This window comes from Thalassophryne amazonica, chromosome 20 (assembly GCF_902500255.1).
Source record: "Thalassophryne amazonica chromosome 20, fThaAma1.1, whole genome shotgun sequence".
NCBI classification, from domain to species: Eukaryota; Metazoa; Chordata; class Actinopteri; order Batrachoidiformes; family Batrachoididae; genus Thalassophryne; species Thalassophryne amazonica.
The window spans coordinates 43,509,411-43,522,614 of NC_047122.1; the positions used below are offsets into that span (position 1 = coordinate 43,509,411).

The 13,204-nt window shown below is 38.9% G+C and overlaps 1 protein-coding gene across 2 annotated transcripts in view; it reads left to right on the forward strand.

Annotated features, from left to right (window-relative positions):
• Positions 1–13,204, forward strand: part of jarid2b (jumonji, AT rich interactive domain 2b) — a 114,845-nt gene that overhangs the window by 63,886 nt on the left and 37,755 nt on the right. For both annotated transcript variants that reach the window (XM_034161360.1, XM_034161361.1), the window contains one exon: positions 8,936–9,157. In XM_034161360.1, the coding sequence (XP_034017251.1) occupies positions 8,936–9,157 (222 nt within the window). The remainder of the gene's footprint in view (positions 1–8,935; positions 9,158–13,204) is intronic.

Consider the following 13,204-nt stretch of genomic DNA (forward strand, 5'->3'; position numbering starts at 1 on the left):
TAATATTTGTCCTGCTGAATAGGACAGAAGTCACATTTATACCTAATATACCTCATATGGAGTATGCTGTGAGTTGCTGTCAGGTTAGTTAGGGTATTTTCCAAACTATAAACTGCACTCTTTTAATTGTAAATTTGTTTTGTTGGTCCTATGACTTGTATTTTGGAATAACCTATGTGGAAAAAATACTGCATTATCACCTACAGCCACAAGATGGCACATTCTTCATACATGACAAGCTGTTCTTGTATACTGATCAGATTGAGGTAGTGTCTGATCTTTACTCTGGAGCAGAAGGTGGCAGTAATGCACCATTAACTTGAACGGCAGCCACCATAAAGCAAGGAGACTATATGAATGAGGTCACCAATGAGTGAAATTAATAAATCATGGTCTCAACCTGAAAGACCGCAGTCTTGAATAAAGGGAGGGCATAACCTTCATATCTCTTGCATAAAGAGAGGGTATAACTTTCATACTTTCTTGCACTTTGTGGAACAGCTACAACTGCAACAAGGACAGCTAGGCTAAGGTAATGCTAATTATGTTTTAAAAATGCACAGATGTTTTAAAATGCCTGATTACATTTTTCTCAGTGGTGGGCACAGTTCCACTAATCCACTCACTAACCACTAATAATCGAAGCTAATGTTTTCATTATCGGATTAGCTTTTCAGATAACTTTGAAAACCATCAGCAGACTAATTATCTTCCGATAATTTTTAGACTGCATATTTTTGCAGGCATGGTGAACAAAGCTTAACAGTTACAAAAATTTATTAAGTCTAAAATTTGAGTACCTACCTGTTGAATGTTTTGTAGTAGATGTGCAGTTCTATCCTCTGCAAACAGAGGAGAACTGGTTACAGAAAAGAAAATAGGTCATTTATTTTGACCCCATACTGATACGCTGGCAATATCACCCAAGTCATCCAGAGGCATACAGTTTTAACTTATGGTTAAAATTTTAACCAAACTAATTTCAGACAAGATATTTAAATTAATGTTGCATCTGAAGTTTTCAGATACATGTTTTAGTTTTAAAGTAATACACTAATTTTTGAAGGTTTTAGTGTGGACATGCTGTGACCAGGTGCATTATGGGTAATCTCAGTATATTCACGACAGAAGAAATGCATTTAAGACACTCTGGTCAGGCTCCACGCGGACAACAGCATTAAACGCTTTGTATATTGTGCCTAAAACTCTCGTGAATATATTCTCTTGGTTTATAGACATTGTTATTGTGTTTTATGTAAAAATGTCAGAAGAAGCCCAGGTTGCTTCTCCATTATTTTCAGTTGGAATCATTGCAATCGATTCTTGTTTGCTCTTTAGAGTCCTGCTTATGTCACACACTGTTTGTCGTCTTTGTTCCAGAGTAATATATATATATATAAGATGTCTGAAATTAATTTTGCGTTTATTAAATTCCATGCATCTTAAATGTAGCAGACATGGATTATCTGGAATTTTGTTTTGGCAGGTTTTCACGGTCTCTACTGCCATCTACTGGCCAGTAGTGTTCATGGCAGTATGAGCATCTGGATGCCAGTAGATGGCAGTCTTCTATTTATTTTCACCGTTGTTATATCAGCCAGTTGTCTAATCACAACTTGACTTTTTGGCTTTTTGCAAATGGCTTTTTTATTACAAATAAACAAAGGCATATTTTACAAAAGCACACCAACACAGCTCACATTAACGTGTTGGTTTTTACATAGAATGAATGAGTCAACCAATCACTGTTAGCGGAGGCTCATTTACCCATAATCCCTGTGGCATCTGTCTGTGTTTGTTACAAAACTTCAGAATTAGTGCGTATATTAGAAGATATGTGTTATATTTTAACTTTGTACAAATGACAGAATTGACAATAATGGAGTTATTCTATCCAGAATAATTTGATGATTTTAAATCAAAACCATAAATTAAACTGCTTTATTTTCCAAGACCTCTGCCTCACTGCGGCATGGCTGTATTCTTTTAAGGAATAATGGCTTGTTATATATATAACATGCACATGATTAGCTCCAAACAGATGTTTTCGTTTGTGCAGTGGTGACAAGAAGCAGTTTACATTTGAGGTCTTTGTGCCTCATACTATAACCTTAACTAGCGTGTTACCTTCTGCACACTAAAGTGGTGTTTGCGTTATAAATAAGTAATGCAACGATTAAACTCATTTTGCTTATTGTTGCATGAACCTCCCCATGCTGGCACATTTTTGGGCAGATGTGACTAATTGTGAATGATGTATAGTCTTCATAAATTTGCATACCAATGAAGTCATTATTAGCTGGAATCCAGTATATTTCAGTAATACAGAGTGATAGAACATTCATATTTATACCATGTAATCCACACGTAGAATACATTGTTGCTGCATGAATGTTGCTATCAGGTCAGCCACTGTTGCAGTGATATTTTATAATAATGAGGGAGAGCTTAATTTTTGAGTTCTGTCTTTACTCCTAATGTGGAGTAGTGCTTTGTATTTTGTGTCAAACAGCCTTAATGTGTTGAAGATCATCTTAGTACGTCTGCATGATTGCTTTTCACAGCATCATACCCTGACACTTTTGAGTGGTGCTATTTTTTGGTTTAGGTTGAGTCATTATGTCACTTAGGTGGTTTTATCCATACAATTCCTACATGCTTCTATGCCCAGCTCTGTTGTCCACTGATGTTGCAAATATGTTTGTGTACCACATTGTAGCCAGTGTGGTTACACACTGCTGGTTACTAAACAGTTGTTCGTCCCAACGAGGCTTCACTACAGTTTCACTATTCATATTGATGAGCTTATTCTTACTCATTTATGTAACAGCTCTTGTTCAAAATAAAGAATGCTGTCTTACTGATGCCGTCCTGTGTGCAGTGTACCGACTCTCGAGTCATCCAACAGGGAACAAATGTTGTCCAGGAGTTGGATGCACTTATTGAAAATTCAGTTAAAGTTTGTGTGACTTATTGTGATAATGTATGTACAGTACACAGCCTTTACATCGGTTTTTAAAGGGATTCATCTTGATATTCTGTTGAAGCTGTTTAATGTAGTGGATGCTTCAAATGTATTAACTGCTCATCACCCTCAGAAGCAACTGATAAATTATTTACTTTGCTTATTGCACTTTCATTCTGCCTAATTTTAAGTATTCCATGTATCTCAATGAAGGCTACAGTATTTAAACTGACTTATCATCAGGCATTGCTCACTGTTAATGCATCTTATAGACTCAGTAAAAGGGTAATTAAACACACAGTATATCGATTTAGTAACAAAAAATTAAACTTCTTCAAATTCACTGTTCTGTTGTTAGATTTAGTACAAGTAGAAAGAATGTTATAAAAGCACTAACCAAAAATAGGCAATTATAAGCATTCAGCCATAAAATCACAAAGGGTAAATGTATAAAAATACTCATTCTCTTACAGCTGGCTGATTTCCTGTCATGAATGTTTCAGCAATTCACGACTCAAAGCAGTTTAGGCCGTTTATTACCCCCCCAATCATTGTGGGCTCATTTTTCGCTGCGTCTGCAAGTCCTGCACCTCTAATGAAATGACACATATATAGTTAGAAGCAGGTGGAACTCTAAAAAGCCTTTTGTGCAGTAAAAGACACTTGTAATGTCAGAGTTAAATTTTTTTTTATTTTACAAAAATTTAAGACATCTCACGTATGTACACCCTACAGCCAAAATCAGGTGTACAATGGGTGTGTCACATGGGCTAAAAATAAAACCATCTCATTCAACAATAATTGTCATCAAAGTGGAGTTATATACCAGATTTCTTCAAACTCATTGAAAAAAGTTGATGGAATCTAAAAGATATTGCGTTACGTGTTGGTATGGTTACTCTGTTGAAAATAAATCCGACTTATTTGTAGAGGAAAGGTTTTATGTCCTGTCCATAAACACCATTTAATGAGCTCAAAATTACTATAATTTATACATTTTGAATATCTAATCATTATATTATGAGTATATTAATGTGGTCAATATGATAAATAGAGGATTTATGAATTTTTATGACGTTTATGAAACAAAAGTTTTCATTTTAGTGAGCTTTGGCTCCTATATTTTTAACCTTTGTCAAAAAAAAAAAGGTGAAAAAGTCAACTCAATTTCTCTGTTCAACATGTATACATTTCATTATATTAAATTTATAGTCTAGATTTTATTGATAATATAACAGTAAATGTGGTGTCTATGGACAGGACACCTGTCTACAGACAGGACATTGACATATTATTCATCTCCTAGAAGCCCAGTTATTAAATGTTTTTGGAATTTTTGCAACTCATGCAAAGAGTCAATAGTAGCTCATGTACCAGCAATATGTAAATCTATTTTCTACTGACACAACTACTAATATGAACAAAACATTTTGTCTATGGACAGGATATCCAATCTAATGTTCTCCCTGAAAGTCAAAAACACACACACACACACACACATATATATATATATATATATATATATATATATATATATATATATATATATATATATATACACTCAACAAAAAATATAAACGCAACACTTTTGGTTTTGCTCCCATTTTGTATGAGATGAACTCAAAGATCTAAAACTTTTTCCACATACACAATATCACCATTTCCCTCAAATATTGTTCACAAACCAGTCTAAATCTGTGATAGTGAGCACTTCTCCTTTGCTGAGATAATCCATCCCACCTCACAGGTGTGCCATATCAAGATGCTGATTAGACACCATGATTAGTGCACAGGTGTGCCTTAGACTGTCCACAATAAAAGGCCACTCTGAAAGGTGCAGTTTTGTTTTATTGTGGGGGATACCAGTCAGTATCTGGTGTGACCACCATTTGCCTCATGCAGTGCAACACATCTCCTTCGCATAGAGTTGATCAGGATGTCAATTGTGGCCTGTGGAATGTTGGTCCACTCCTCTTCAATGGCTGTGCGAAGTTGCTGGATATTGGCAGGAACTGGTACACGCTGTCGTATACGCCGGTCCAGAGCATCCCAAACATGCTCAATGGGTGACATGTCCGGTGAGTATGCCGGCCATGCAAGAACTGGGACATTTTCAGCTTCCAAGAATTGTGTACAGATCCTTGCAACATGGGGCCATGCATTATCCTGCTGCAACATGAGGTGATGTTCTTGGATGTATGGCACAACAATGGGCCTCAGGATCTCGTCACGGTATCTCTGTGCATTTAAAATGCCATCAATAAAATGCACCTGTGTTCTTCGTCCATAACAGATGCCTGCCCATACCATAACCCCATCGCCACCATGGGCCACTCGATCCACAACATTGACATCAGAAAACCGCTCACCCACACGACGCCACACACGCTGTCTGCCATCTGCCCTGAACAGTGTAAACCGGGATTCATCCGTGAAGAGAACACCTCTCCAACGTGCCAAACGCCAGCGAATGTGAGCATTTGCCCACTCAAGTCGGTTACGACGATGAACTGGAGTCAGGTCAAGACCCCGATGAGGACGACGAGCATGCAGATGAGCTTCCCTGAGACGGTTTCTGACAGTTTGTGCAGAAATTCTTTGGTTATGCAAACCGATTGTTTCAGCAGCTGTCCGAGTGGCTGGTCTCAGACGATCTTGGAGGTGAACATGCTGGATGTGGAGGTCCTGGGCTGGTGTGGTTACACGTGGTCCGCGGTTGTGAGGCTGGTTGGATGTACTGCCAAATTCTCTGAAACGCCTTTGGAGATGGCTTATGGTAGAGAAATGAACATTCAATACATGAGCAACAGCTCTGGTTGACATTCCTGCTGTTAGCATGCCAATTGCAGGCTCCCTCAAATCTTGCGACATCTGTGGCATTGTGCTGTGTGATAAAACTGCACCTTTCAGAGTGGCCTTTTATTGTGGGCAGTCTAAGGCACACCTGTGCACTAATCATGGTGTCTAATCAGCATCTTGATATGGCACACCTGTGAGGTGGGATGGATTATCTCAGCAAAGAAGTGCTCACTATCACAGATTTAGACTGGTTTGTGAACAATATTTGAGGGAAATAGTGATATTGTGTATGTGGAAAAAGTTTTAGATCTTTGAGTTCATCTAATACAAAATGGGAGCAAAACCAAAAGTGTTGCGTTTATATTTTTGTTTAGTGTAGTTTGTTCAAGGACCCATGAAAAATTTTATTTGTGTTATTATACTTTCTGGCAATGATAAATTGTGTGTTGTTTTTTCTTCTCTTTTCAAGAAAGCATGTCTTTCAAATGCACTGGCAACTTGTGAAGTTCAGAGTGTTGAAGTGTGGGGAGCTTGGGGATTCTCCATCTTCTCGGCAGCTGTTCACAAAACATTTAGTGCTAATTTGACATGTTTTTAGCCTAATATATTTACAGCTCAGTTTTACCAAAGGTTCTCACCACATGCCTTAGAGAACATGTGTGACTATGTTCGTATTTTGTAATGAAGTAGCTAAATGTCCTCTCGGGGTTGCAGACTGTCTCCACTGTGGACTCAGGATTTAAATAGTACATGATGTAAGAGATTTCAAAAATTTATCACGGTTATACTCACAAACACACATGAGCAGTGAAATACTGCCCTGATCTGCTGTTTTGTACTTCATGCCACATATTAAGCTACTTTTCAAAAAATCCCAGGTGATTTACACGTTTGTTTTTGCCGAGCAGCTCCGCTTACTGTCTGCCTTAGTTCCTGCATCTGTGTGACTGAAACAGCTGTTTGCGCGCTGATTTACGAGTGCAGCATTATGAGATTTAATAACATATCTTTGGGTTTTATGACCTTTTTATGAGGGTGTGCATTTGCATTCAGCTAACTGAAGAAACATTATAGCTGATCTGCTGCCAAACACAATTTACCTTCATGCAGCTTGTACTGAGCTCGGTTTCTCAGTGATGACAATGAAAGTGATTGAGTATGACGGAAGAAGGAAAGAGTGAATGTCAGTTTTTCCTCCCTCAGACGGATTGACAGTAATCCAGCTTGGAAGGCTGAAAGGAGTAGATTTGGGATTAGTCCAACAGTGAGGCAGAAATTCTTTGGTTTCTAAAGTAACTCTTTTCGGGAGTTGGATAGCAGTGGACATGTACAGTATATACGTCTTAGTGAAGCTTTTGACATTTACAGTCTCTACAGAAAGATGGACTGCTCCACTCCACTTTTCCATTGTTCTTTATATACAGTGGCTTGCAAATCTATTCAGCCCCTTAGTATTTCATACATTTTAATTTGTTTATGCCATTTCAAATATAAAAAGTAAACTAGGCTTCTCATTATTAAAGTTTTATTGCCAGTTTTCTTCAGACAAGTCAGGGGATGGATACATGAACATTTCCAAGTCACTAAATATGTCTTAAAAACTGAGTGACTGTGCAAGGAGGAGAAAAGTGAGGGAAGCCACAAAGACACCCAGACAACCCGGAAGAAATTGTAGGCTTCTGTGGCTGTGATTGGAGAAATTGTGCATAGTGCATGTTTTGCATTTTGTATCCCAGTTATACAGCTTCATGATGAAGTTCTATAGAGGAGGATTTTCTTAAGGAGACCTGAAAGTTCAACTTCAAATTTGCAAATGTTGCAAATGTGATTGAAACAACAGTTGCCTTCCGTGGTACAAATTACTGGCAGGGGAAGCAGAACTTCTTGTTTTGTCATGAGTGATTAGTAGAAAAGTGTAGTACTAATAATAATAATAATAATAATAATAGAGCCTTTATTGTCATTGCACGTATACATACATAGAACAAAATTTGTCCTCTGCATTTAACCCAACCTAATTACAGTTAGACACAATCCAAGCACTAGGAACAGTTGACAGCCAAAGTCCAGTGTCTGGGGATGAAGTCCAGATGTAGAGACGCTGCCTTATTCAGGGGCAGAGAAAGGAGCAGTCATGTTTTTGATTGTGGGAGGAAACTGGAGTACCCAGAGGAAACCCACTCAGACATTGGGAGAACATGCAAACTCCACACAGAAAGGGCGGGAAGTGAACCCACAACCTTCTTGGTGTGAGGCACCAGTGTTGACCACTAATCCACTTGCGCAGCACATGCAGACACAGCTCTTTGAAAGCCTAGTCTACACATCATAAAATCTATTCTGATTGAATTGCTTTGACAAGTGCTTATGCATTTTTGATCAGGTTTTTTGTTTTGTATTGTTATTTTGCACTCCTGTAAATGACATCTTCCCCTCTATTGAACAGAATGATTTTATTCTGAATTAGAGGAACACATTATAGTACTTCTATTGCTATCATGTACACGATTACCACTACTTATTCTAATTCGCAAATTGTGAAATTAATGGTAGCATGCAAAAGGGAGAAAAAAGGTAGAAGTGTGTTGATAAATACAGTATGCTCTGAATAATATGTTACAATTGTACATCAGCCTGCCACTGATTCAAGGATTAATGTGGAAGCTGCTGCTTTACTTTGACTCAAAATGTAAATGCTGCTCAGTTAAACCTATAATTGATATAAAAATCATTTTAAGATTGATGTTGTGGGTTCTTTCTGTGTGAGTGCATATAATAATGGCACTGCAGTGAGCATATACCTCGCCTTAATAGGCCACCAGCTGAGATAACGACGGATGGAAAAAAGAAACGGCACAATCACTGATATTCAGTAATGCTTAGGGAACTTATACTTTTATATTTCATCACTCACACACCAATATTCAAGCATGCATTCAATGCATGAAATTGGAATAAAGAAGAAAACCTGAAAAATATTTTCCAAACACGAACTGAATAATATTTTATATCAACACGTTTCTGTGCATCCAGTTAAACTATGATGTTCAATTCATGTCATTTCAAATTGGCATCCTTTTCTCTCTCTTCTCCTTCACCTCTTCTGCTTTGGTATTAATCTCAATTCCTCCATTGCCTTTCTCATTATTCCATCCACGTCTTTCCCCTCAGGTTCGACAGCCCTGCCCAATAACATGGCCTACTTTGGAAGCTCACAGGAAGAGGAGGATCTGGAAGAGGAGGAGGAGGATGAGGAGGAGGAGGTGAAGAATGGAGGTGGTGTTCACGCCCACGGTGTAGGAAGCAACAGCCAGGCCGCGGCCTCCTCGTCCTCCTGCCATTCGACTCCTCGTAAGGGCAAACCTCCCACCAGACAGCCCCTTAATGGCCACGGTAAGAATGAGGCCAGAACTCCAAACAAAGGAGATAGCAGTTTAGTTAACAAAGCATGTCTTCTGTGTTCACACGTGGGACTTCAGTTTTGGAAATATCAGGAGTATCTAATTATATATCCATCACATCTACAGATGGTTTTTGGGGAAATGCGGTTGTTCAACTGCAGTCTTGGCTGATAAGTTCCTATGCTAACCATAATGCCCTTGTGGAATGAGACCATGTGTGGGCTATTTTTCAACTTGTCTCCTTTGAGGTCCATGCACTACTAACAACGGTGCTGCAGCGCTCTGATCTCATTAACATAGAAGCTTTCATTCTGATGAAGTGATACCAGTCTGTCATCGCTCAGGTATTCCCAGACACATTTTCTTTTTAATGTTTAGAACCATCAGATGCTGCCAAATCAGGAGCGTATTGTTGGTGGTCAACCAGGTGGAAGCCACAATCACAGGAACCACTGACTTGTCAGCTAAGATATTGTCCAAATGAAACAAGATCCACTTTGTCCGTTTGTCTGGGTATTTTCTCCCGATGTCTTTGTGTAGCTGCCTCAGCAAGCTGGTACTTTGTTTATGGTTTGGTGCATGAACACAATCAGTGATGTACACAGCACTGAGGTCATCACCTTCTCTATACACAAAACAACTCTGAGCTGTTTTGGAGGACCCATTCCCTCTACATGGGTTGCCTCTTTGTACCTGGCTCAAAGTGATTGACTCAACATTTCTGTTGGGAAACATTGTTTAAAAAATGTATGTAGATCTATTTCAAAACTTCTGATTCCTTTTCAGAAGATGTGTTACCTACCACTCTGTGAGAAGCTTTTGACATTCCAAGTTCTTTGTGGAGAAAGTTCTCATCACTCTCATAGAAGATTAGCATTAGCTCTCTGATTGGTACTTGATGGCCTAACCTTCATCACAGTGTGGTGAGCACAGGTTTCCCTCCTCCTTGGTAGCAGTTGCAAGCTGTTCAGGTTTCTTGATGACTCTCTCTACCATTCCTAAATTTACCTGCCTACTTGCACACCGTCAATAAAGCCAGAGTGTCATCCTCGAATGTAGGAACCACATCAGCATGAGTGTCCTTCAAAGTTAAAGACTTCTTCTGGAGGTACTTGGTGGTACTACAGTGCCAATATTCCTTGCCACCCACGCTGAATATCTTTTACAAAGCAGTTAATGCAGCCACTTTGAAAAAATACCTGTAGTAAAGTGTTAATGATTTGACATTGCTCTTCATAGTCAGCCTACAAACCTTTCAGAGCTTTACTGCTGCGGTAGTTTTACAGCGAAGAGTGGCCAAAGGGATTCAGTTTTTCTGATTCTATGTCTTCTGCTGAAAACATAAGGGTTTGGGGAAGTGATGAGGAGAAAGACAACAGGTCTAAAGGAAAGGAAACACAGGAGTGATATGTATCGAGGATGGAAAGATTTCTATAAAGATAAAGATCAACTTATTTATCCCGAAGGAAATTATTTTGCCAGAGTACTGAAACGGCTAACAATTGTTAGTTAAATGCACAATTACAGGAAGTGCTAGTATTAAATAGAAATCAATCAATCAACTTTTTTAAAACAATAAGTACAACAAATTTATGCAAAATGGCTGGAAGATACATTGCACAAGATGTTTGGCAATATTGCACATGAATAACTGAATAAATTAGAATAGCTCTGTTTATGTATTCATTCTGCAGAAGGGGGAGGAATTATAGAGTCTGATTGCCACAGGTAGGAAAAACCTCCTGTGGCATTCTGTGGCACCTCAGTGGTCTCACTCTATGGCTGAAGGTACTCTGACTGGACGTCACTGTGGCATGCAAGGGGTGGGAGATGTTCTCCAGGATGCTGAGCATTTTCCTCAGCATCCTCCTCTCTGACACCTTCACCACAGACTCCAGCTCAACCCCCCAGGACAGATAATAATTAATTAAATGATTGGAACAGAGAAGGATTTTAGTTTCATGTGCCAAACTAAATTTCAATTAAAGGTTTGGGTTGGCTGCAGAAATAGTCTGGTTTCAGAGTGGGCTGCTGTGTTCTTAAATTTGGGATTGAATGTGCCAGATAAATCAAAGGGTAGAAAAATCTACATCAGAAAAAAGTGGGGAGGAACGATGAAAAAATGACAAACAGAACCTCAGCATGAGTAATGCCCAGTAGCATGTGGCAAGGCATGTGAGAGTGTGGATTCCTGTTTCTGTGCATGTGAGCAAGTCGAGAGATCGAGAGAGAGAGATCGAGAGAGAGAGAGAATTGTGAGCGCAGGTTTTCTCACACATCTACAGAATCTAATTGTGCACCATGAAAGTAAAAACACACAGTTCATACAAATATTGGCATTCCATTTCTCATTTTTAATAACATAGCACTATAATATATATTAAATTTTTCTAATCAGTTTGTTTTTATACACTAAGGTGTAGGGATAGGTATAATTAAGATTTAACAGTACTGATACTGCGACCCAGACCCAGGTAAGCAACTGAAAATGAATTAATGAATGAATACTCTTGGCACTTCTGCTCATCTTTCTGGTACTTTAATGGTATTGTTATCTGTACTTGTTGGAGAAAAAAGTGTCAAATTAAGAATACAATTAACAATACTTTATTTTCTCTACCATTTAACAATTAGTAAAGTGCAATCACACTTTTGAGTTTTTAATTATCTGTCACTGTGTGTGTGTGTGAGAGAAAAAACCTTTGAAATATAAAAAGAGAACTGAATGATCAGCCATTCGCGCTCTCTGAAATGCTCAATTAAACCCTTAAGCAGCACTCTGTCTTTGCAGTTGCGCAGACAGTCGGACACAAACACACACACACACTCTCCCAGCTCACACAGACGGAGAGCTGAGTGAGCTGGCTCAGAGGCAGCCACACAAATGCACACAATCATGCACACAAACTGCTGGTGAGAGAGAAACGGAGACAAGATGTGATATGTGATAAGAAGACCTGCTTTCAGCTCTGCACACAAGGCTCCAAAGGAGAGAGTGAACTCTAACTTTATTTTCTTAGTTTGTCCAGTACAGAAAGCAGTACTGTTAAGGGTTGGAGCTTCTCAAAACTCCAGTCTTTAATGATTTAGCACCAGGCCCATTTAATACCCATCCCTGCTAAGGTGCCAGTATACTTCAGACAGATGTGAAAGACAGAAGTAATCGGTGAACATAGAATTCAGTCCTTACAGATGTTGAAGCCGTGAAGGAAAAGTGGTGCATTCATCAGATCTTTGACGTCATAAATGCCACATTTGTGTGGTGTGTTGTGGTGTCATTAGTATCAGAAGATACTTGGGTTGAATAATCTCACTGTGCTGACATTGAGCTTTAAATTCAAGGTATTTTCATATAAATCTGGTGTTAAAGTAACTGAACATGTTTTACAGTTGTCTGCTCAGCAATTTCATCATTGGTTATGAGTTATTCTCTCATAATTGTATTTAGAAATAGAGGGCATAGGTCTAGAGTTGATTTCAAGTGTGGTTCTCCATCTTTTGCGTTCTCAGACATCAACATTACATAAGATGGAGCACCATGCCCTACTTCTTCAGAGTCAGGTTTTAAACTTCAGTCTCCCCTCGTAGGTTGGGCAGTTCATAGGTTTGTTTCCACTGGACTCTAGTGGAACATGTGGGGTTTACCACCTTAAATGCACACATTCAAGGCAAATCCTTGACATGGACATTTATAGCTACATCCTCACATGTACTCACTTTTTTTGTTTTGAGAATCTAGAGTAATGTGGCATATCCACCTTGAGTGTATTCAGGGTTGTTGTATTTGTGAGGAGAGTTTAGTTTCCTCTCTTATCTCGTATACCGACACTGTTTGGAAAGCAGCTTTGTGCACTCACTGAGATACGCTAAATAAATAGATGAGAGTGAAATAGACAGGTATACTGAGTAGAGGACAATGCAGATGACTGTGTTACAGACACGTAAATGGAGGATTGTGCACACACAGTCCAGACTGGCTTTACCAATAATGTTGGCCATCAGGCACATACACATAGGGGCAAACGTTTGACACTTCTGT